The 26415-nt window shown below is 42.6% G+C and overlaps 1 protein-coding gene across 1 annotated transcript in view; it reads right to left on the bottom strand.

The window, feature by feature from the left end:
* The window catches only part of AUH (AU RNA binding methylglutaconyl-CoA hydratase), a 295545-nt gene that overhangs the window by 166971 nt on the left and 102159 nt on the right, over nt 1-26415 (bottom strand). The window contains exon 4 of the mRNA XM_040416942.1: nt 17371-17457. Within this exon, the coding sequence (XP_040272876.1) occupies nt 17371-17457 (87 nt within the window). The remainder of the gene's footprint in view (nt 1-17370; nt 17458-26415) is intronic.

Genomic DNA, 26415 nt, shown 5'->3' with positions numbered 1-26415 from the left:
GTTAAAAGGGCAGTCACTGTTAAAGGGGCAGTCACTGTAAAAGTCACTGTTAAAGGGGCGGTCACTGTGAAAGTCACTTTTAAAGGGAAGGTCACTGTGACAGTCACTTTTAAAGGGGCGGCCACTGTGGAGGTCAGTGTTAAAGGGGCGGGTACTGTAGAGGTCACTGTTATGGGGGGAACTCTATATCTTTTTATGACACACGGACATAAATTAAATAGATGAACTATACCTGTGCGAAGCTGGGTCCTTCTTCTAATATATATATATATATATATATATATATATTTATTTATTTTTTTCAACAATTTAGTTTTTTTCTGTTATGCATTCATAATTCAGGATAAATACGTGTAGGCATTATAGGAGTAGTGATGTTTATTTTTTAATAAAAAAAAAAAAAAAAAAGGGGAAAGTGAGTTTCAATTTGTAATTATTTTGTTTTGGATATTTTAAAAAAATTATTTAACTTTATTTTTAGCTTCTGCCCCTCCAAGAGGATCATTGGATCACTTATACCATAGACTGCTATAAAATAATATGTGGCAGGGCTTAACAGGAACTTTACAATGGCAAGCTTTGGAGCCCTAGGCTCCTGGCTGCCATAGTAACAAACAGCTCCCGCAATCATGGAGTTCTGTCCATCTAAATGATCAATGCATATGCAACAGCTGCCCAAACAATGTCAGGCACTAGTAGCTATGATATGCCCCCAATGTCCGATAGGTGCACCTATACTTAGAATGGAGCCAGCAAAGTCCCGGAGTGTTCACCTCGCGTGTGCATCCATCCTCCATTCATTCCTATGGGAGCGCTAAAAATAGTCGAGCACTAGCTCATCTACTTCCGTCAACCCCACAGAAGTGAATGGAGTGGCGGCTGCACTTGACCGCTGCTCCTACTATTTATTTCAATGGGACTTCCGAAAATAGGCAAGCATGACGCTATTTTCGGCGTTCTCAGAGAAATGAATGGAGGGTAGCTGCGCATGTGAGGTGCGCCCTCCGGGACTTAGCAGGCTCCTTTTGAAGTGTAGGTGCGGGTTCAAGAGATGCCCCCACTGTCTAAGATGGTACAACCCCTTTAAGTGTGTTTTCCCATCACATACATTTAGAGCACATTGACTGAATTAACTAGAAAACAGTTGGGACTAGTGCAAGTCCAACCCGCCCCCTGGAGGATTTGGCATTCTTGAGGCAGGGTTTACAGGTCCTTAATTTACCAACTAAAATGTTGGTTTGTCTTATATATAGTTTTATGTGAAAAGATTCAGTAAAACTTAAAAAATTATTCCTTTATATCTCAGCATTTTCTGAGTTCAGCTGAACATGAGGGAGGTGCTATCAGTGATTGACATAGCATTCCTTGTGTGTATACAGAGATAGCTGTCAGTCACTTAAATTTAAATATATTACAAAGTTTATTGAATCTTTTCCCACAAAACTACAGAACTCACAAAAAGTTAGAGATATTTGTCTTTCATTTGCATATATTGTATTGCACCTTTGCAGTGATTTATATATTTGTCTTTTGGTGAAATTTATGGAAAACTTAAAACGTTCACGTTACAGTGATAATATATCATGAATGTAGGGCATTTAAGTAGAACCATGCAATAGTGATTTCCTCATATCAAACAATTTATTGAAACAAAAGTCAACACCAGTGGTGGGTATACTCCCACAAAAATGTAAATGTCTCAATAACTTGTCATGTGGCCTTCAGCATCCATTACAGCTTACGTCTCATGCTGTTCACAAGTCGACTTATTGTCTGCTGAGGCATGACATTCCACTCTTCTTGAAGAACAGGTCATTGAGGTTCTGGGGTACAGAGTTACGAGCCTCTACAAAGTGACTCAGCTGATCCCATAGGTTTTTTAAATGGGATTCAGGTCTGGAAAAAGTGTAGGCCACTCCATTTGGTACCCCAGTCTCCATCAGCCGTTTTCCTAATGCTGGGACCTCAATGAAATGGCGCATTGTCATCCATGAAGATGAAATTAGGCCTGTGTTGTTCATGCTGAGGCACAATGACTGGATTAATGATGTTATTCAAGTAGTATTGGCTTGTCACTGTACCATTCACAAAGTGTAGGGCAGTTCTGTATTGACTAGACACACCTGCCCACTGTAACACCACCACCACCAAATGCTCATTGGGTGACAACAGTGGCTGATGCATAGTGCACTCCTTCACGTCTCTAATATAGTTGGCGGCCATCATTTCTGCTCAGGGTGAATTGACTTACATCAGTGAACAGCACTGAGGCCCACTGGTCCCTCGTCCAGAGTAGATGTTCCCTGGCCCATGCAAGACAATGACGCCTGTGCCTGGTGGTGTGGTCAGGTACCCTTGCAGGTCAACTAGCACTCAAACCACGCTGATCTAAATGGTTTCAAATAGTCTGACGTGACATTTGGGTGCCTCTCATCTCCCTTAAATGTGCCTGGAGTTGTGTGGCATTCATCATCTGGTTCCGCAGGGCATTGTTAACGATAAAGCGGTCATCAGTGTGGGATGTAGCCAAAGGAAGTCCACTTCTATGCCGTTCTCTGACTCCTTCAGTCTCTTTGTATCTTTGTTGCAACCTGCTGATGACACTCTGGGACACTCTGAGCTCAGTGGCCACTTCCGTCTGAGAACATCCTGTTTAAAGCCTCGCAATGGCGAGGTATTGTTGATCAATTGTTAGGTGTCGTTTTGGTCTCATGATGTCAAAATGTGAACAGCATTATGAGGAGGACTGTTTAAATACCAATTCTAATTGAACCAGGAAATTTATTGGGCGATTCATGGATCAAACACCTGTTGTGAATGTTGCCATTAAGCTCCTTTAGAGAACAGCAAGTTGTGCAAAAAGTACTGAAACATTGAATAGATGACCATGAGCATTCAAAAGTTTAGAGGTCACATTTAGTTCACCTGTAAAGTTTAGAGTGCATTTTTGATTTATCCTGAAATTTCACCGACAAGCCAAATATAACTTTTTGTGAGTAGTGTATATACAGTTGCAAGAAAAAGTATGTGAACCCTTTGGAATGATATGGATTTCTGCACAAATTGGTCATAAAATGTGATCTGATCTTCATCTAAGTCACAACAATAGACAATCACAGTCTACCTAAAATAATAACACACAAAGAATTAAATGTTACCATGTTTTTATTGAAAACACCATGTAAACATTCACAGTGCAGGTGGAAAAAGTATGTGAACCCTTGGATTTAATAACTGGTTGAACCTCCTTTGGCAGCATAACTTCAACCAAACGTTTCCTGTAGTTGCAGATCAGACGTGCACAACGGTCAGGAATAATTATTGACCATTCCTCTTTACAGAACTGTTTCAGTTCAGCAATATTCTTGGGATGTCTGGTGTGAATCACTTTCTTGAGGCCATGCCACAGCATCTCAATCGGGTTGAGGTCAGGACTCTGACTGGGCCACTCCAGAAGGCGTATTTTCTTCTGTTTAAGCCATTCTGTTGTTGATTTACTTCTATGCTTTGGGTCGTTGTCCTGTTGCAGCACCCATCTTCTGTTGAGCTTCAGCTGGTGCACAGATGGCCTTAAGTTCTCCTGCAAAATGTCTAGATAAACTTGGGAATTCATTTTTCCTTCGATGATAGCAATCCGTCCAAGCCCTGACGTAGCAAAGCAACCCCAAACCATGATGCCCCCACCACCATACTTCACAGTTGGGATGAGGTTTTGATGTTGGTGTGCTGTGCCTCTTTTTCTCCACACATAGTGTTGTGTGTTTCTTCCAAACAACTCAACTTTGGTTTCATCTGTCCACAGAATATTTTGCCAGTACTGCTGTGGAACATCCAGGTGCTCTTGTGCAAACTGTAAACGTGCAGCAATGGTTTTTTTTGGACAGCAGTGGCTTCCTCTGTGGTATCCTCCCATGAAATCCATTCTTGTTTAGTGTTTTACGTATCGTAGATTCGCTAACAGGGATGTTAGCATATGCCAGAGACTTTTGTAAGTCTTTAGCTAACACTCTAAGATTCTTGTTCACCTCATTGAGCAGTCTGCGCTGTGCTCTTGCAGTCATTTTTACAGGACGGCCACTCCTAGGGAAAGTAGCAACAGTGCTGAACTTTCTCCATTTATAGACAATTTGTCTTACCGTGGACTGATGAACAGCAAGGCTTTTGGAGATACTTTTATAACCCTTTCCAGCTTTATGCAAGTCAACAATTCTTAATCGTTGGTCTTCTGAGAGCTCTTTTGTGCGAGGCTTCATTCACATCAGGCTTCTTGTGAAAAGCATACCCAGAACTTGTGTGTGTTTTTTATAGGGCAGGGCAGCTGTAACCAACACCTCCAATCTCATCTCATTGATTGGACTCTAGTTGGAAGACACCTCACTCCAATTAGCTCTTGGAGATGTCATTAGTCTAGGGGTTCACATACTTTTTCCACCTGCATTGTGAATGTTTACATGGTGTGTTCAATAAAAACATGGTAACATTTAATTATTTGTGTGTTATCAGTCTAAGCAGACTGTGATTGTCTATTGTTGTGACTTAGATGAAGATCAGATCACATTTTATAACCAATTTGTGCAGAAATCCATATCATTCCAAAGGGTTCACATACTTTTTCTTGCAACTGTATCTATCTGCTCAGCTCCTCCTGCGCTATGACATGCTGCCTGCAGACTGCACTGCATTTTGCAGCGACAGGTTCTCTTTAAACTAAATATTTTCCCATATTATATGTCAATCTGCTCAGCTCCTTCTGCTCTATAACATACTGCCATGCTCTGTATTTTCATATTGATAGGCTTATCTAATGTAAAACCTTTTTTATGCAGACTACAGAATTACTTTAGATGTTCTTTGTTGCCATGCTTTCGAAGAAATACAACTATTCTTAGAACTCTCAATGCACTAAGGTTGTACTGAACCACAACCTTGGCATCACTTACCACAGATGTGGGACAGTCACACTCCAATAAAAAGCTTACATTACCTGAGAATTGTACCACACAATCTGTTCTTCTTGACTGACCAGCATTCTCAGATCCCTGCCAAATAGTGCGGCTAAAAGGTTATTGATAGATACCTTGCTCGTATTGCTCTGTATAAATTTAATTATATCTTTTCATGGGACAACACAGAAGATATGACACTCTGATACAATGTAAAGTAGTCAGTGTACAGCTTGTATAACAGTGTAAATTTGGTGTGCCCTCAAAATAACTCAACACACAGCAATTAATGTCTAATCCACTGGCAACAAAATTGAGTACACCCCTAAGTGAAAATGGCCAGATTGTGCCCAAAGTGTCAATATTTTGTGTGGCCACTATTATTTTCTAGCACTGCCTTAACTTTTTTGGGCATGGAGTTCACCAGAGCTTCACAGGTTGCCACTGGAATCCTCGTGCAGTCCACCATGACGACATCACGGAGCTGGTGGATGTTATAAACCTTGCACTCCTCCACCTTCCGTTTCAGGATGCCCCACAGATGGTCAATAGGGTTTGGGTCTGGAGACATGCTTGGCCAGTCCAGCACCTTTACCCTCAGTTTCTTTTGCAAGGCAGTGGTTGTCTTGGAGGTACGTATGGGGTCGAACTCAATAGGCTCTCTATTGAGTTTGTGTACTGTCTTGCACTCAGCAGCGAGGACAAGCTGCGCTCGGCTGGGCGCTTCTGACCCCTCATTCTGGCGATAGGTGGGCGCCTCAGAGCTGGGACTCCCATCGATCAACACTTCTGATATGTCCCTATGACATATCACATTTTTAATTTTTTAAATTACTCTTCAAGAGTCACACAGTGTAATCTGCTAGGACTCTAGTATGATTATATTGATGATCAACCCCAGACAGGAGGCAACGTTTAGTATGGAAGGTGGATATCTACTACAGCTATACCATATCCTGATCAGCAGGTTCCGTACATGTCTCAGTGTCTGTGAGTGAGCAATATGTATATACGCAGTATACATAAATACATATACAAATGAACAGATAAAGCAGATTGCCGGCAGCGTATTAAGGAACTACTGTTTCCACGATGCGTAGTGATGATGTGAAATAAATTTCGCTTCTAGTGGATGCTCCATTATAGTCCCTTCATATGTTATTACCAATAAGATAACAAAAGAACAAAAAACAGCATGTATTTAGCTGCCAAAATATGCTACTGTTCAAAAGAAGTGTGGAAATCTCTCCTCTTACAGATGGGAGAAAGCAAAGGAAACTGCTATTAGGGAAACACAAAGAAGCGGGCTGGAGAATCTCTGAGCACGGAACTAAGTCAAGTATGAAGCAGACAAACATGTTATCATCATGTAAAGGAAAAATGCAGATCAGATTTCTCTGGCTCAAGAAGCGAGGGATATTTCCATATAGTTAAATTTAGAGTATTGATTAGAACCTCTTGATCTTTTTTTGGTGCAAAACAAAACACTCAGCTGTTGATGGTAAGAAAAGCAGAACTGCAGCAATGTCAGACATGTGGGCTTTCTTCAGTGTAGCAAATTAATTGGCCTTCCTGTGCCATCTGATATGATAATCTGCAACAGTTAACCACTTTACTCTAAGCTGTTCTGATATGTCATGAAATGTATACTGATTAACCAGTGGCATAGTGTGGGTTGCCAGCACCCGGGGCAAGCTAAGTATTGCGCCCCCCCCCCCAACCTGTGGCCAAGACCCTTTTTACAGATAATGTAGTAGATATCATCTGCAGTCCTATGTAACACCACAGAGAACACGGTGATAACTCTCTGTGTACAGATAATGTGGTAGATGGGTGTGAAGCCCCAGATTTCAGAACACGCACAGTGTGACCTGAAGTCTGGGGCCAGGCTGCTACAGTGTGGTCCAAATTCTATATCCACCCTCCCATCACTATAGAACATACAGGGTAATACAGCGCCACATACCTCTTACATCCAGTGACGTCTCTTTGATGTAGATGTTCCTTTCCTCTTTCCTCATCTTCTCCTTTCAGACCTTCAGACCAGACCACCATTTTTCAGCCATTTCTCGTCTCTGCAGTTTGACACAAAAAATCTTAGTTTACTACTTTTCCATCATCCTCCCATCTTCTGGACAAATCTTCCTACCACCCCCAATACTATGCCGCTGTGCTCCCCAATACCATACTGCAGAAACAGATAAACCTCCTGATAATAGTAGTACCATGCAGATAGTGACCTTTAATAATTATTGGCACACAGTGCCCTAAAATAACTGTGCCCAGCAAATAGTGCCCCTGACACTAATAGTGTAAACATAACGCCGCCCAAAAATAATTGTGGTAAGCTGATACTGTGTCAAGGTGCCCCCACAGTAATAGTGCTCCCAAAAGTCCCACCAATAGTAATAATTCTCTGCTAGAGCATACTACTATGGTAGTAATAGTGCTCCTACAGTGCCCCCAACATGTCCCCACTGTGCCCCAGAAGTAATAATGCTCCCATAGTGCCCATACTAGTAATCATGTTCCCCTATACCTCCAGTAGTAATAAAGGCCACCATAATGCCCCCCAGTAGTAATAATTCTCCTTATAATGTGACAGTACAAAAAATACCCCCTTTTAATGCCCCCAAGTTGAGCTAATGTCCCCATAGTTCCCCCATAATGTGCCAGTATAAAATACCCCTATATGGTGCCCCCATAGTGCTCCTCTCCCCCCTTCCTCCTAGTGCGACCCATAATGTACCAGTATAAAATGCCCCATATATAGTGCTCCAGTAGATGCCCTCAGTTTCCTCCTTAATTTGCAAGTATAAAATACCCCTTTTTAGTGCCCCCGTAGATTAAAGTACTCCTCTCTCCCCTTCCCCATAGTACCCACCATAATGTGCCCCAGTATAAAATGCCCCTATACAGAGCCCCCCATATAAAATACTCCTTCTTTGTGGCCTCAGTAGATGCCCCCAATAATGTGCCAGTAAGAAGTGCCCCCATAGTGCCACCCAATAATGTGCCAGTAAAAGGTGCCCCCAATAATGTGCCAGTAAGAAGTGCCCCCATAGATGCCCCCACAGTGCCCCCAAATAATGTACCAGTAAGATGTGCCCCCATAGATGCCCCCCAATCATGTCAGTAAGAAGTTCCCCCCAATCATGTGCCAATGATAAGTGCACCCCATAGATGGCCCCCCAATCATGTGCCAGTAACAAGTGCCCCCCAATTGTGTGCCAGTAACAGGTGCCCCCCATAGATGGCCCCCGAATCATGTGCCAGTAGCCAGTATTGTACCATATAAAAAAATAAACACTTATACTTACCTCCATGGCAGTGATGCGATGCAGGCCTCTTCCGGCCTATGTCTTGTGCTGTACGGCTCAGCCTATCAGAGGAATGAAGAAGGGAAACGCCTCTCCCTCCCCTGCCCCGCCGCAACACAGCCATCTGTATCGCTGTGCTGAGGCAATAAGGATGACTATGGGGATGACCGTTTACACAATGGAAGCGCTCATCTCCCTGTGCCCTGCCGCCGCCCCCCACTTGTGAGCAGGCCCGCGCCGCCTTGGGGCGATAGCCTCACTTTGCCTAATTGGCGGTGCTGCCCTGCTGGAACCCCCTTAAATTTAGCGCCATGGGGAACACCCCCCCCCCCCACACACACACACACGCTCTGCCACTGTGATTAACTATAACAAACAATAGTGCTCATTTTTTACACCGATTTCCTTTGATTTACAGATGCATTCTGTGTATGAGCTTTAATATATGGCTGCCTATAAAACTGTGATGCACTTAAGGCAACTAATCAGTGGCCTCCACTGATCACTAGAACAAAGGTCCGTGTTCCCCTGTTAAAAAGAAAGGATGCACATACATTCATGCATAGCTGAGTACAAACGGCAGACCCACAGAGCTGAATGGGGCTGCAGACACGCATGCGTGTCTGCTGCTCCATTCCAACGGGAAGCACGAGCAACCATTCTTGTGATCGGAAGGGACCCAGCAGTCACTGAGACATTTATCCCCTATACTGTGGATAGGGGATAACCTCTTTAAATAGAAATATTGACTTTTACATATTATGATTTATTGTACTCAATATTATGTCTCATAAATCTGGATGATCCATACATGTTGTGCTATAGAACATAGTGATTTTCTATATTATTTTCAGATCACTGGCAAATCCAGCTAAATTTGGCGAGATCTGATGAGAATCTTTAGGCTACTTTCACACGAGCGTTCGGGTGTCCGCTCGTGCGCTCCGTTTGAAGGGGCTCACAAGCGGCCCCGAACGCATCCGTCTGGCCCTAATGCATTCTCAGTGGAGGCGGATCCACTGAGAATGCATCCGCCTGCCAGCGCTCAGCCTCCGCTCCGCTCAGTGAGCGGACACCTGAACGCTGCTTGCAGCGTTCGGGTGTCCGCCTGGCCGTGCGGAGGCGAGCGGATCCGTCCAGACTTATAATGGAAGTCAATGGTGACAGATCCGCTTGAAGATGACACCATATGGCTCAATCTTCAAGCGGATCCGTTCCCCATTGACTTTCAATGTAAAGTCTGAACGGATCCGCTCAGGCTACTTTCTGACTTACGAAATTTTCTAAGTAATAATGCAGACGGATCCGTTCGGAACGGATGCAAACGTCTGCATTATCGGAGCGGATCCATCTGATGAAACATCAGACGGATCCGCTCCGAAAGCTTGTGTGAAAGTAGCCTTAGTCTGTGGTGGTTATACACACAAGATGAACACAAAATACTACTAGTACAGCAAAGAAGTTCAAAAACTAGCCATACTAGCCATCAACTTGCAGGATGACAGGCCGAACTGGATGGACAAATGTCTTTTTTCGGCCTTATGCACTATGTTACTATGTTACTATGTTACTAAGATAGCTGCCAGCTGAACAAGGTAACAGCTATCACTTCTGGTCCACTTATACACAGGGCTGCTAGGATTAGCAGAGCATGAACGTGTTCTGAGCAGGAAGAGGGTAAAGAACGACTTGTCTGGCAGTGGCTTATCCCCGAAATACAAAAGGACTGGGTAGCTGAAATCCACCTTGCCCATTCCTCATCTCCCCAAATATCTTCATACACATTAGATGGTTGAATCTGGGTGATATAATCACCTTGTTCAGCCTGGTTTATTTAGGCAGGAGTTTTTGATCCGTTAGTCATCCTTTACATGTTCATGTTTTCTGCTCTTTTATTGCTGGGTATAGCGAAAGCTCTGTGCATTTGTATACCGCTTCCAGGGATTCATAATATCCTGTTCTATCTTTGTACCAATGGTACCATTTATCGCTGTACCACTGAAAGCACTGTGAACTACTGCATTATAGGATGGTATGGCAATTGCTCCATTTATGATCAAAATAAGCTGCAGTGGGTGGTGAAGATGGCTCAGAGTGTTATTAGATGTCAACGACCCTCAGTCGACAGCGGGCCACGGGGGATTAGAGAGGACATTTTATTATCCAAATAACAAGCTATTTTAACTCTTTATGTCTCATAGAAAAAGAGTGAGGAAGAGTTTTTAGTTTTTTTACCAGAAACTGTGAGGAAACTAAATTCGAATATGGTATTTAGATAATATCTGTGTTTCTTTATTAGCATTCTTATTGTAGGTATTTATATAAGTAATGTCTGTCTTCTCATTATATGGATGAATGCAAACTGTTTCATTGGCGTTGCATTTTTTATACTTGCTGAATGACAATAAATCAACATCTAGCAATATAGGATATGAGTCAAAATAATAAGTTAAAGGTCAGAATTTAAGTGGTCCAGCTACAACGTAACCCTTACAGCGTAAGGGTTACGCTGAATGACAATAAAGTTACATCTAATCTAATTCTAGTCCATATCTGTTGTGTCAGTGTAGTTTGGGATCTGTTGTCTTTCTACCTTTCATTGATATTTTTTGTTTTTTCATAAATACTATTTATTACCTGTTTGCTTTGTTTCTGGCTGTCTTGCTGGGTTTATATTGCTGATCAGTATCAGGTACTGCTAGTGTCTTTATTTCCCTTCAGCATCATTCATCCGCTCTCAACTATACCATCTCCTTCATCCATTTGCTATCATCATTTGGTTCCTGTCATCTATCAGTGTATATTTGTTGCCTGCCAGTGTGGATACATGCCTCATGATACTATTGTTTTGACTGTCTGTTATACAATTTGGTCCTATTGTAAGTCCTGAGGGTTTCTAAGAACTGGAAGACAGAGTTAGTACCTGAGAAATCAGCTGTTACAGGTGAAGTCCCATTCTGCAGTCTTGGGAACAACCAGTTCAGGCATTTTGAAATCTAACCTATGACATCCCCCACTGGGAAAGAGTCAGGATGCCCTGCAAAGTCTGCATTCCTAACTGGTAACATTTATTCAAACTTCGAGTAAGAATAATAGAGGAATTGCTCAACATGAGTCAGACTCATAATAATAAATGCTCTAGAATGGTTATTTCATGTGAAATACAAATATTTACTAAAACAAACACATCAGGAGTGGTAACATGTCCTCTTTAAGAGATGTGCTAGAATGTAAGGGACATTAAAGGGGTTGTCTCACTTCAGTAAGTGATATTTATCATGTAGAGAAAGTTAATACAAGGCACTTACTAATGTATTGTTATTATCCATATTGCTTCCTTTGCTGGCTGGATTCATTTTTCCATCACATTATACACTGCTCGTTTCCATGGTTACAGACCGCCCTGCAATCCATTTGTGGTGGTCGTACTTGCACACTATAGGAAAAAGCGTAGGCCTCTCTGGTGGCCAGGACCATGGGAGCGGACATAGGCTAGTGCTTTTTCCTATATTGTGTAAGCACATCCACCACTGGTGGATTGCAGGGTGGTCTGTAACCATGGAAACGAGCAGTGTCTAATGTGATGGAAAAATGAATCCAGACAGCAAAGGAAGCATTATGGACAATCACAATACATTAGTAAGTGCCTTGTATTAACCTTATCTACATGATAAATGCTATTTGCGGAAGTGAGGCAACCCCTTTAGGATAAAAAAAAAGTCCAATAGGGCTATTCTGTTTCCCCCCAAACAAGAGAAAATGGCATCAGGATACAAAACACTTATGGGGTCATTTATCAAACTGGTCTAAAGTAGAGCTGGCTTAGTTGTCCATAGCAACCAATCAGATCCCACCTTTCATTTTCCAAATGAGCTGTCCAAAATGAAAGGTGGAATCTGATTGGTTTTAACACTAGTATTTAATGATTACTGGGAGGAAAAACATGCAAGATTTGACACAATAAAAATTAAAAACATGTAAAGCAGCAATACACACGCTCGAAATGTTACCCATCAGCAGCTGTAGGTTATTATCTGATGTAACCGCCCAGATAAAGTAGCATATTAGCATATTCTGAATGCCCACTCTTGGATGTAACACACTATATCATTAGCATAATTAGTTCAACTTTTGCATGAAGATTATTCGTCAGCACTGGCAAATAAAAATTGAAAGCATCCAGTATTTTCATTCGCACTTTGTCAGGCTTTGAAGAACTTTAATGACAGTGTAAATGAAACTGCCTAACCATAAACAGCAGAAATGAGTTTAGTAATGAAGTTTTACTGTGAACTGGGCTTGATATATTTCTAAATTATTTCATGGACAAGACCAGCATAATGAAAGGATTACAGTGTACAGCCTATTCACTGAACACTGTGAACCTGGAGCCTGTAACGCTATGAGCTGCGCTGCTTTAGAGGTTGTGGAACATATTGTCGCCTTATTCTCATCCTGGGCAAGTCAAACAAATAGAAATTGAGGGGCACATTTATTAACACTGGCGTTTTAGACCTTAATAACCCCAATACCTGGTGGTGGTTCCGTCGAAGTTATGAAGAGGCGCATAACTTCTACATAACTTTGGCGGATCCTCCGCCACTTCTAAATCTACACCAGCTACCTAGCTGTCTTACATTTAGACCATTTTCTACGCCTAAAACAGGCGTAGAAAATGATGAATGAGACGGGCCTGCCAGCCTGTTCACACCTACTTTTTTAGACCTGGTGTGAGCAGGGTGAAGTCGCAGATTGTGGCACAAAGGACCTTTGCGCCGCAATCTGCACCAGAAATAAGCCTAGTTTAGGCGTATTTCTGTTTGATAAATGATCCCCTATATTTGTATCTTACTAATAGCACCTGCTACATCCAGTACCTCACTACACTAACCAGAGGTTTCAATAACACCTGTACAAGCAATTTTATGTTTTTCAGAAAGTCTCTTGTATATTTTCTACGGTCCAGAGAGCCTGTGTAGTCTGTTCGGTCTGCAGACCACATCATTAATTCTAGTGCCACAATCAGGTGAGATGACTATGCAGGAACCTGACCCTGCGAATCAAGAAGGAGAGGTAGGGGCTGGCAGGAGGAGCAAGGGTGCACAGAGTGGCTTGGGCCTGCCCTCCAGATCCACCAAGCAAAGCAATACTAAGTGGTCATGGTAAGGACAGCAGTTCTTAAACACATACATATCAAATTTTTCAGCAGTCAAGAGAACACATTGTTATCATTTCACTTTAAATGTTTTTAGTATCTTATCCCAGAGGCCTAAAACATGGGCAGCAGAGCGTGTCTGGCATCTGCCGAGTATCGATGTCCCTCCAGATGTCAGACACTCCAAAGAAAATAAAAATTCTGGCCAATGATTTTGGTTCATCTCAAAGGACTGGCCACATTTTCAGTAAACATTTCAGTGGCTCCTTCTGGTTTCACAAATATCAGTAAGATCATGATTGGTTTTGAGCGAACTTCTGTTTTCAAGTTCGGTGTACAAGGTTCGGGTTATCTAATAATTCCGTTATGGATTCCGCTACCTCGGACCATACGTTTTAAGGTCCGTGGTAGCGGAATCCATAAATGAATTCTTAAATAACCTGAACCTTGTACGCCGAACTTGAAAACAGAAGTTCACTCACCCCTAATCTTTATGAGTAGTCAAATATTGGCATTGGGAAAGGCTACTTTACCATGGTCAGTATTTGGAAGCAGTACTTGAAAGCCAAAACCAGGAGTGGAACCTACAGAAAAAGAATATCATGGAAATATATGCCCCTCCTCTATGTTCTGAACCCATTCCTGCTTCTGGATTACAAACACTGACTGCGTGAAAACACTTAGTCTGGCGCCACATAGGCGACTTTCACACCATCAGTATTTGGTCAGTATTTTTCATCACTATCTGAAAGCCAAAACCAGGAATGGGTCCAAAACAGAGAAGAGGCACATATTTTTCCATTATACTTTTTCTCGGATTTTGGATTAAAAATACTGATGCAAAAAATTTTTTTTACAAAATGCTGACTGTGTGAAAGTGGCCTAAGGGAGAGTTCACATACCCAAGATTTTTGTAGACGTTATTACATACAGTACATTTGAAATGGGGTTGTTTTTACAGCATGTGGATGGATTTCTTCGAACCTCATTAAGATGAATGGGAAAACTGAAGACATCTGCTGCGATGGGAATTCACCCTTAGGCCTCATTCACACTGCAGTATTCTGGTCAATATTTCGCAGAAGTAGATGAAAGCCAAAACACGGAAGACATGCAAGTCTTTCCAATACAGTTTTTTTCTGGGTTTGGCTTACAAAGACTGATGCAAAATACCAAGTGCTGTGTGAAAGTAACCTGAGGCTAATCAGAGTGGTATGTATACCCAAAGTATTATTAACAAAACATACAACATCATGATGACAGTACAAACATGGATTGTCACAATTTCTAGTAAGTCATGGCTTTTCAGAATGCTTTCTAAAAATGATATGCCCTGAGATAAATACAACAATGCAAGGAAGACGACAGAATTCAGCCCCTAACAGCAACTGGGAAAAAACAACTAATCCGATTACATATTGGCCAAATAGCAGGTGACCCGAAGGTCTCAAAAATCAAAAGGTTTAGGCTTTAGTAAATATGAACAAGTTTTTTTTTAAATACAAGTACGTTAATAAATAGGCCCTATAGTCCCTTTTCAACATTACAGGTACAATCTGACACGACCAGAGGAACGCTGTGCCTACAAGAGCTCTTTTGATCAACTAAGTGAATGCCAATAGCAGTGATCTGAAGGGATATTTATGTCCTGATCTTATAATATATGTCACCATTCTGTTTGAAACGCTCCAATGCGACTTTCAGGAAAACCGGGCACTTTGCAGAGCATAAATCATGTAGATTAGTATGTTCTCCAACCACAAATATTAAGTCTGTCTATGTCGCCTATGCTAAAATGAGGCAGGTTCCGTGGACAGCAAACTCTGATATCAGATACAGAAACAAGATCCTTATTTATCAAACTGGTGTAAAGTAGAACTGGCTTAGTTGCCCATAACACCTTTCATTTTCCAAAGGAGCTGTCAAAAATGAAAGGTGGAATCTGAAATGGAAAAAAATCGGAATTGGTAACCATGAGCAACTAAGCCAGTTTGAAGTTTACCTGTTGTTCCCTACTCTTCAGTACAAGAAGTTCCCAGGTAAGATACCGGTTAAGATACAGCTTACACTTTACTCACGGATGCAGAAGAAATGTATTTTCTTTCATCGATTTCTGAACCACCATTGAGGTTTGTCTTCTGCGAGTTATAAATATCTGCAAAAACTCGCTCACATCAGATGTGCACAGGGAAAGCAAGTTGTAGAAATATGTGGCAGGAAGTCATACCGAGGAGCATATCTGCTATAACCAGCATCATGTCACTGACTGTCCACATAAAAGGTTCATGCTTGTGGGTTGGTACCCTGTGAAATTGCTTGGCTCACCAGTCAAGATCATCCCGCTCAGTATATTTTAAAAAACAAGGTAAGCCCTAGATATAACTGTGTGCCTTACTTGTGTATATGAAGAAATCACATCCTCATATCATGGCAGATGAAAAGCGCATTGATTCGCACCACATTGATTAACTTATAGATTTATACTTAATTTTTTATAATTTGGAGTCAATTTTAACAATGATATACAGTAAATGCCAAGCTATTAACACCTCCAGTGAGAATGTATCACTCACTTTTTAGTCTCCTTGTGCCTCTTACAGCAGGCTGCTTGAGAACGAAAGAGTCGCTGAGTTTTGAGAAAACTTTTGATGTGTCATAAGCGTATATGAGACATATCAAAATTTTTTACCAGTGGGGGTCTGAGTGTTGAGACCCAACCGATCTCTAGAACAAGGAAAGAGAAGTGCTGATATATGGTGCTCTCTCTCCCCGCCACCGGGGACAGAATCGAGTCGGGCCATATACTTTCTACCGAGTCTGTCTCCCGCTGCGAAGAGTATGCACGATATGCAAGATCTTTTCTTCTTCTTCTTCTAGGGATCGGTGGAAGTCTCAGCACTCAGACCCCCAACGATGCAAACGCTTGATATGTTTCTATGACATATGAAAAGTGTTCTTAAAGTGTCACTGTACTGTCAGGAAACTTTTCATATGTTATAGGGACATATCTAAAGTTTAGATCATGGTGTTCTGAGTGCTGAATCATACCTGGGAACTTCTTATACTGAAGAGTCGGGTACAACAGGTAAACACTAAGGGAGCTCTATCAAAACCGGTGTAAAGGAAAACTGGCTTAGTTGGCTACAGCAGCCAATCAGATTCCACCTTTCATTTTCCAAAGGAGCTCTGATTAATGTTTTATAAATAGTCCACACTCGGAGCAGAAGCTTCAAAAATAGGCTGCTCGGATGAAATTTTCAATGTGGTGTAAATGCATTAATACATCTGCCCCCATTCCATTTACGTGCACTGACCAGCAAGTTAGCCACTCAGTGGGGAAGGCTTGAGAACAACAAATTTAGTTTTATTAATTTGCTATACAGATTAAAGGGGTATTCCCATTAAAGACAATGGGGGCATATTGCTAGGATATGCCCCCATTGTCTGATAGGTGAGGGTCCCAGAGAACAGAGCGGGGAAATGAACGGAGGGCGCATGCGCAGCCGCCCTCCATTCATTTCTATGGGGACGCCGAAAATAGCCGAGCGCTGGCTCGGCTATTATCGTCTGCCCCATAGAAATGAATGGGAGCAGGGGCCGTGCATGCGCGGTGCGTTCCCATTCACCTGTATGGGAGCAGCGCTTAGTGGTGGACGGACCCCGGGAAATCCGGGGTCCTCCAGCCACAGCTCTCCCCGCTCCGTTCTCGTTGTAGGTGCAGGTCCCAGAGGTAGACCCCGCACCTATCAGACAATGGGGACATATGTCCCCATTGTCTGTGATGGGAATACCCCTTTAAAATGATGCTATAAAACAGTGAAAGCAAGGCTTTTACGAACATGATATTCAATAAATTAGGGGAAGAATGGAGTAGTTGCCTATAGAAGCAATTTGTGATTTCACCTTTGGTCTTTTTTTTTTTTTTTATGCAAAAATAACTTGAGGTTCTCACCGAATTCATTCATCAACGATCTGGCCTTTGAAACAAATGGTCCCACTTCACTTGGGTGCATTTTTGCCCTTTCCTTTAAATCTGCTCCTATTAAAAAATAAAAATAAATACATTAACAAAGGACATGCAATCTGCTAGCCATTTGTATCACATGTCACACAGAATTTCTAGAATGACAACTAATAGAAAAACACAAATGCAGGCAAGCACACAAACCAAAATACCAAGTCACTTTAAGGACCAAAAGATTCATGACACAATACCAACATTTCCCACTGACTTATTCACTATATGGAGAAAAGTACCGGGACAGGAGATCTCTTAAAGGGCATCTGTCAGCAGATCTGTATCTATGAAGTTGGCTGACCTGTTGTATGCAAGTGTAATGGCAATTCCTCTTTTGCTCCTAGAGGCTCATTTGCATATACTACAACTTCAATTACCTCGGCAATGTGGGCACATATGAACATGGGACCAACGCAGATGTCTTCGGCTGCCAAGAGCACATGTAACAGGTCAGCCAGTGTCATAGCTACAAATCTGCTGACATGTGCCCTTTAATCATTGAATTCAGGTGTTTCATTCAGTCCCATTGCCACAGGTATCTAGCCATGCAGCTGCCCTTTACCAATTTGTGTGAAAGAATGGCTTGTTCTAAGGAGCTCACTTTACTCTAGTGTGGTACTGTAATAGGACATCACCACTATAACAAGTCGCTTCATGACACATCTTCCCTCCTAGATATTCCATCATCAACTGTAAGTGGCGTTATTTAGGAACCACGGCACTTCAGTCATAAAGTGACAGACCACATAAAGTTACAGAGCGGGATCACTGAATGCTGAGGCACATTGTGCACAAAAGTCACCCCCGCTCTGCTGACTCAGTAACTGCAGAGATCCAAACCTATTCTGGGATTAACATCAGCACAAAAATTGTGCATCGGGAGCTTCATGGCCGAGCAGCCGCTTGCAAACCTTTCATCATGAACAAGCACAATGCCAAGCATCCCATGGAGGGGGGAAGCGGTAAAGCTCGACAACACTGGAGCAGTGAAAACATGTTCTGTGGAGTGACGAATCATACTTCTCTCTCTGGCAGTCTGATGAATGAGTCTAGGTTTGGAGAATGCCAGGAGAAGGTTACTTGCCTGACTGCACTGTGCCAACTGTAAAGTTTGGTGCAGGAGGGATTGGGATGTTTCTCGGGGATTGACCTAGACCCCTAACTTCCAGGGAAGTCTTCATTTTTCACCATACCAAGACATTTTGGACAATTGTATGCTTCCAACTTTGTGGGAACAGTTTGGAGAAGGCTCTTTTCTGTTCCAGCATGTCTGTGCTCCAGTGCACAAAGCAAAGTCTAGAATAGGCATGTTCAACCTGCGGTCCTCCAGCTGTTGCAAAACTACAACTCCCAGCATGCCTGAACAGTCTACAGCTATCAGCCTACAGCAGGGCATTGTGAGAGTTGTAGTTTTACAACAGCTGGAAGGCCGCAGGGTTGAGCATCCCTGGTCTAGAAAGTAATGACTGGGTAAGTTTTGCGTTGAACTTGACAGTCCTGCACAAAGCCCAGACCTGAAAGCCATCAAACACCTTAGGGATGAACTAGGATGGAAATTGCGAGTCAAGCCTTTTCGCCTAATATCGGTGTTAGACCTTAGATATGCTCTTCTGGATGAATGTGCAAAAATTCCCACAGACACACTCCAAAATCTTGTACAAAGCCTTGTCAGATGAGTGGAAGCTGTTATAGCTGAAAGGGGGGGGGGGGGGGGGACCAACTTCATATTAATACCTATGGATGTAGAATGGCCTTTCACAAAAGCTCAAGTTGGTATAAAGTGAAGGTCTCCTAATACTTATGTCCATATAGAGTAATTGGGTCCACTGGTTCCCATCAAGGTGTCCATTGTTTTGCTGAAAAGCAGAACAACTTTTTTCCATGAAATTTGATGCAATTTGTCTAACTGAGCCTCTGATACAGATGTGAGAACTGCTTAGAGGGATTCTGTCAGCAAACGTAAGGGTGTATTACACATGCTGATTTTTCAGCAGATGATCGTTAATAAGCATTCGTTAGCGGTCAACTGGCAGTCTAATATTGCCGCTGACTGCCTGATGAATGACAGGTTCTTTTGACAGGTTACAAAATCATCGTCAGGTGGCAGATTGGGAATAGGGAAGTGCGATGGTAGAACGATTGCTCCTCCCTATACGGAGGAGGAGATCACTGCATGTAATAGCAGCGGTCTCCTCCGCTAGCGAGCAGACAATTGCCGGGAAGGAACGTTTCCTTCATGACAATCGCTACAGCTGTAGCACCCAATCAGCAGACGGCTACAGCTCAGAGGGAAGGGACTGTGATGGCACTCCACAATGAAGCACCACCTCCACTGTTCTTGCACGAGGAAAATCTGGCAGAATAAAGGTTCAAACTGCTCCTCCTGATGATAAAAGCTACACAAAAAGCTTGTTTTTACTGCTCTCCTCAGCCCCTACCGATTGCTATTCTGACATGTTCCCTTCAATAGTTTTGAAAAAACTGTCGTAACCATTATAAAGAGATTTTGTTAAACTAATTAGCACAAAATTTGGATCATTTTGGAAATATAAAATTCTGTACAAAAGGTGAACATTCGCTTTAAGTCAGTTTCAAACTTAAAAGTCATTGTTAAATGGAGTTTACCATGTTTTAAATAAAAAAAGAAGCCATCAAACTATTAATAACGATCTTGTCTCCTACACTTATTTATCCCATTTTTCCCAGTGCATTCAATGAGAAAATAAATGTAACAGGGGAAAAAACTAAAACCCATATGTGTGACACATCTATGCAGTTTTCCCCTGAAGTAGTCCTGGAAACATTTTATAAAACTGGCTCTAAGAAAAAAAAAAAATGAAGAATGCAACACGACCACATTGTTTTTTTTTTCCAGTATTTTTTCTGTATTTCCTAGGGTTATTGTAAGTTTGTCTGAACCCACACACACTGTTATCTCTTATAGGATTACTAGATTTCTTCTGGATTTCATAATGCATACTATGCATTTGGTAGTCCAAGATACTTACTGCTGTCCTTGGATTTGCCAGAACTGCTCAAGACAGGTAGGAAGTGTGTTGGACTACTGATGCACAGTGAGAATCAGATGGTCTAAGAAGTGCAGTCATCTTTGATGAAAAAAAGAGGAGCCTGAGAATTAGGCTACTTTCACACTAGCGTTCAGAGCGGGTCCGTCTGATGTTTCATTGTAAGTCTGGACGGATCCGCTCGCCTCCGCACGGCCAGGCGGCACCCGAACGCTGCAGGTGTCCGCTCACTGAGCGGAGCGGAGGCTGAACGCTGGCAGACTGATGCATTCTCAGCGAATCCGCCTCCACTGAGAATGCATTAGGGCTGGACGGTTGCGTTCGGGGCCGCTTGTGAGCCCCTTCAAACGGAGCTCACGAGCAGACACCCGAACGCAGGTGTGAAAGTAGCCTTAGTTGTTCTGCAACTAAAAAGTTTTCTTGAACTAAACTAAACCAGCTAACTGTACTAACTTTTCAAAACTGGAGTGGTGTAAAAAATGCAGTCACAAAATCTTCAATGACAATGAAGCCTGAAGAGTCATCCTCACTCCTGGCACTAGCAGGAAAGGGGGGAGAGGAGCACTATGGGGGAATTTACTGGGGGCACTATATAGGGGTATTTTATACTGGGACATTATGGGGGCACTATGGAGGCATTACAAGGGGATATTTATTGCACTGTCACATTATAAGAAGAATTATTTCTATTGGGGGGGGGGGGGCATTATGGTGGGCTTTATTACTCCCCTATGGTATGACCCCCTAGTAGCAGCACCATCCTATCCCTGCTCTGCTATCCCTCTGCCCCTTCCCCAAATCCTTATTATTCCTTTCTCATTAGGAAAAAACACAACATCAGCTCCACCGAGCCGCCCAGCCAAAGTGGTGTCCGAGATCCCCAAGGGCCAAGCCAAGTAATTGTAAGTTTTCATATGAAATATGTTTATGTTATACACATACAGTCATGTGAAAAAATTAGGACACCCTTTGAAAGCATGTGGTTTTTTGTAACATTTTTAATAAATGGTTATTTCATCTCCGTTTCAACAATACAGAGAGATTAAAGTAATCCAACTAAACAAAGAAAACTGAAGAAAAGTCTTTTCAAGATCTTCTGTAAATGTCATTCTACAAAAATGCCTATTCTAACTGAGGAAAAAGATAGGACACCCTCACATGTATTCCCTCTTAAATTGGCTCAGATCTCACACAGGTATATCACACCAGGTGCACATAATTAGTAGATCGTTACTCTGCATGTTGAATGAGGCTTGCCCTATTTAAACCTCAGACATTTAGTTTGGTGTGCTCCTGACTGTTGAAGTGAGAGTGAGCACCATGGTGAGAGCAAAAGAGCTGTCAGAGGACTTCAGAAAAAAGATTGTAGCAGCCTATGAGTCTGGGAAGGGATTTAAAAAGATCTCAAAAGATTTTGAAATCAGCCATTCCACTGTCCGGAAGATAGTCTACAAGTGGAGGGCTTTCAAAACAACTGCCAACATGCCCAGGACTGGTCGCCCCAGCAAGTTCACCCCAAGAGCAGACCGCAAGATGCTAAAAGAGGTCTCCAAAAACCCTAAAGTGTCATCTCGAGAACTACAGCAGGCTCTGGCTACTGTTGATGTAGAAGTACATGCCTCTACAATCAGAAAGAGACTGTACAAGTTTAACTTGCATGGGAGGTGTGCAAGGAGGAAACCTTTGCTTTCCAAGAGAAACATCGAGGCCAGACTGACATTTGCCAGAGATAAAGTTGACAAAGACCAGGACTTCTGGAATAATGTTCTTTGGACAGATGAGTCCAAAATTGAATTATTTGGACACAACAGCAGAGGACATGTTTGGCGTAAACCAAACACAGCATTCCAAGAAAAGAACCTCATACCAACTGTGAAGCATGGAGGTGGAAGTGTCATGGTTTGGGGCTGCTTTGCTGCAGCAGGACCTGGTCAGCTCACCATCATAGAATCCACGATGAATTCTACTGTGTATCAGAAGGTGCTTGAAGAACATGTGAGACCATCAGTTAGAAAATTAAAGCTGAAGCGGAACTGGACCATGCAACATGACAATGACCCAAAACATACTAGTAAATCAACCAAAGATTGGCTGAAAAAGAAGAAATGGAGAGTCCTGGAATGGCCAAGTCAAAGTCCAGATTTGAATCCCATTGAGATGCTGTGGGGTGACTTGAAAAGGGCTGTACGTGCAAGAAACCCCTCAAACATCTCACAGCTGAAAAAGTTCTGCATTGAGGAGTGGGGTAAAATTTCCTCAGACCGATGTCGAAGACTGGTAGATGGCTACAAGAACCGTCTCACTGCAGTTATTTCAGCCAAAGGAGGTAACACTCGCTATTAGGGGCAAGGGTGTCCTATCTTTTTCCTCAGTTAGAATAGGCATTTTTGTAGAATGACATTTACAGAAGATCTTGAAAAGACTTTTCTTCAGTTTTCTTTGTTTAGTCGGATTACTTTAATCTCTCTGTATTGTTGAAACGGAGATGAAATAACCATTTATTAAAAATGTTACAAAAAACCACATGCTTTCAAAGGGTGTCCTAATTTTTTCACATGACTGTATAACATACACTGTGCCACACAATATACAGTATACCGCTACACTGTGTAGTATGTTCTATAAGCACCATTGTTTTGTGGCAGCAGACAGAAAATAATCTGGAAGTGCCCCTCCCGAGACCAGGCTCTGACTGCTAGGGGGGGTCTGCTGAGCTAACGGATGCCCCCTATGGCAGTAGCACCACCATAGCCCCCATATATGGCTAAAAAATTATTGCTTCGGGGGGGGGGGTGACACAATTTTCTACCGCACGGGGTGACACCAGCCCTAGCAACGCCACTGATTAGTGCGGCTGTCTTCCATCACTTCCTGGAGACTATTAGTCTATGACATTAAAGGTGTTGTGCAGGCCACATATATTGACGACGTATCGTCTGGATAGTTGTATAGAAAGGACCGGCACTCGCTCAGGTTGTAATTTTCAAGTGATTTTAATGGTCACATACATGTGGTAAGTGACGCGTTTCGGCTAGCCAAAACGCGTCACTTACCACATGTATGTGACCATTAAAATCACTTAAAAATTACAACCTGAGCGAGTGCCGGTCCTTTCTATACAAGTATCTGCGGACCTTCCCTGGACACACGCACCGCATCACTGACAGCGGAGTGCCGCCTGTATCTTCCTTGGATCTGTATCGTCTGGATAGGTCAGCAATATCTGATCGACGGGGGATCCGACAGCCAGGACCTCCACCAATCAGCTGGTTGAAGAGGAGGCAGTGCTGCATGCGAGTATCCTATCCTGATGTTAGGTCATCAATATATATGGTCTGCACCACCCCTTTAACTCCCATTCATTGCAGCTGCATTAAAATACACACATCCTCTGCTGAAATCTTAATACAGGCAATACAGCAAGAAAGTGCATGTCCACTATGGCAGCACCAGGAAATAAACAGCCACATTGGCCCACATTCTCCAGTGTAACTGAACCTAGATTTTCATATAAAATGTGCCAAATATGATGCAATTTGGAGCATCTAGGTTTAGATAAAATGTCTATTGCAACAAGGAGTTGTGGCTTACCGGAAAAAGATGTGGTTTTGCAATGAAAGGGGCGTGGCCTAATATGCAACCGGTAACGCTAACATTGTGCCACAATTCTGGTGTAAAACTTCCCAGTAAATTTGTTCCATTATTTCTCTTTTACAAACTTACATCTTGCTCGTCAATATTCCTTGAGAAGTGGATTAGGAAACCCTGACTTGCAGTATTCTTCTGTAGGGTCCATTTTAATTTCTGATTTACTTTTTCTCACATTTCTAAAGCCCAATTCAAAATTAATATTGGTCTTTGACTTTATGAACAGCAATGATTTTTGTTTGTTTAGTCATTATTTTATATGAATAGTAGGAGCTTATAGGTAACCTGTCATGTTGTGCATGGTGTTTGAATTGAAGGCATCAAGTTATAGAGCAGATTGATATATAGTTGTGTGGCAAAAAGATTCAGTATAACTTGCATTTCATTCATTTAAATCTATGCTCATTCTGGGCTTTGACATCAAGGAGGTGGTCCTATCAGTGATTGACAGCATTCCCTCTATGACTGTGTATACAGAGATAGCTGTCAGTCACTGATAGGACCGCCTCCTGGACCTCACATCAGTGATTGACAGCCTTCCCTCTATGACAGTGTATACAGAGATAGCTGTCAGTCACTGATAGGACCGCCTCCTGGACCTCACATCAGTGATTGACAGCCTTCCCTCTATGACAGTGTATACAGAGATAGCTGTCAGTCACTGATAGGACCGCCTCCTGGACCTCACATCAGTGATTGACAGCCTTCCCTCTATGACAGTGTATACAGAGATAGCTGTCAGTCACTGATAGGACCGCCTCCTGGACCTCACATCAGTGATTGACAGCATTCCCTCTATGACTGTGTATACAGAGATAGCTGTCAGTCACTGATAGGACTGCCTCCTGGACCTCACATCAGTGATTGACAGCCTTCCCTCTATGACTGTGTATACAGAGATAGCTGTCAGTCACTGACAGGACCGCCTCCTGAACTTCAAAGCCCAGAAGGAGCAGAAATATAAATGAATAAATTGCATGTCAGCTCCTCCTGTTCTATAACATGGTGCCTGTAGCTTATATCGTATTTTCATAGTGACAGGTTCCCTTGAAAGGGGTTTTCAGAGAAAGAGACAGATATTGAGGACAGATCCTTGGGACAGATCATCAATATCAGATCAGCTGGGGTCCAACACCCCTGCCAACCAGATGTTAGAGGAGGCCACAGCCTCCTCGCAGTTTACCAAGCACAGCATTATCTTTTCAATGAAATTGCAGCTCAACACCATTCTGACTGAGCTTCACCTAGGCTACATGACATCACTGGCCTAGAAAGAGCTGATCGGTGAGGGTCCCGGGTGTCGGCTCCCCGGCGATCTGAGGACAGGTCATCAATATCAGAATCTTGAAAAATCCCTTTAATAAGTAAGCATGTATCAATACGGTCACTGGAAGATTTTGATTTTGGTCCATGCACCTGATCCCTCAGAATGTCTCACCACTTACAGGATTCAGTGCACGTTACGAAAGTCTAAGGTTTTAAGCTACAACGGCAGGTACTTCTAATTGTGTAATCAAACATATTCAGACATGTCAGTCATTTCAGCTTATTATATCACTGTACAGGAAATAAATGTGAAGGCTCATTCCAGTGACCTGCGTTATTAGCTGCATTTCTATTGATGTATGGTTAGAGGGCATGGTTTATGCTTTAAGAGCAAGCTTGCATAACAGTTACTAAACTGTGTATTTAAATACTAGCAGAAGGACCCGGCTTCACACGGGTAAATTTCATCTATTTCATTTAATGTTTGTGTGTGTCGTTATAAGATATCGACAGTATCCCCCATAACAGTGACCACTACAGCACCCCGCCCCTTTAACTGTGAACTCCACAGTCCCCCACCCCTTAACACTGACCCCCCCCACTTTAAATTGCAGCCTGCGCCTTTAACAGCGAGTCTCACAGCACCCCACGTCTTGACAGTGACCTCCTCAGGGGCCCGCCCCCTTAACAGTGACCTCCACAGTACCCCGCTGCCTTAACAGTGACCTCCATACCAGTTGCCCCTTTAATAGTGGCCCCTGCCCCCTTAACAGTGACGTCCACAGCGGCCTGCCCCCTTAACAGTAACATCCACAGTGAAAGCCTCTTTAACAGTGACCTATACAGTGCCTGTCCCTTTAACAGTGACCTCCACAGCGCCCTGCCCCTTTAATGCTAGGGCTACACAACGACATGTGTTGCGCACACGTACATGTCCACATATATATATATATATATATATATATATATATATAGTACAGACCATCTCATTCAAAGAGTTTTCTTTATTTTCATGACTATGAAAATTGTAGATTCACAC

The sequence above is a fragment of the Bufo bufo genome, chromosome 2 (genome assembly GCF_905171765.1).
Source record: "Bufo bufo chromosome 2, aBufBuf1.1, whole genome shotgun sequence".
In the NCBI taxonomy this organism is placed as follows: domain Eukaryota; kingdom Metazoa; phylum Chordata; class Amphibia; order Anura; family Bufonidae; genus Bufo; species Bufo bufo.
Note: the sequence above shows the minus strand (reverse complement) of the source record. Positions and strands in the feature narration are given on the sequence as shown.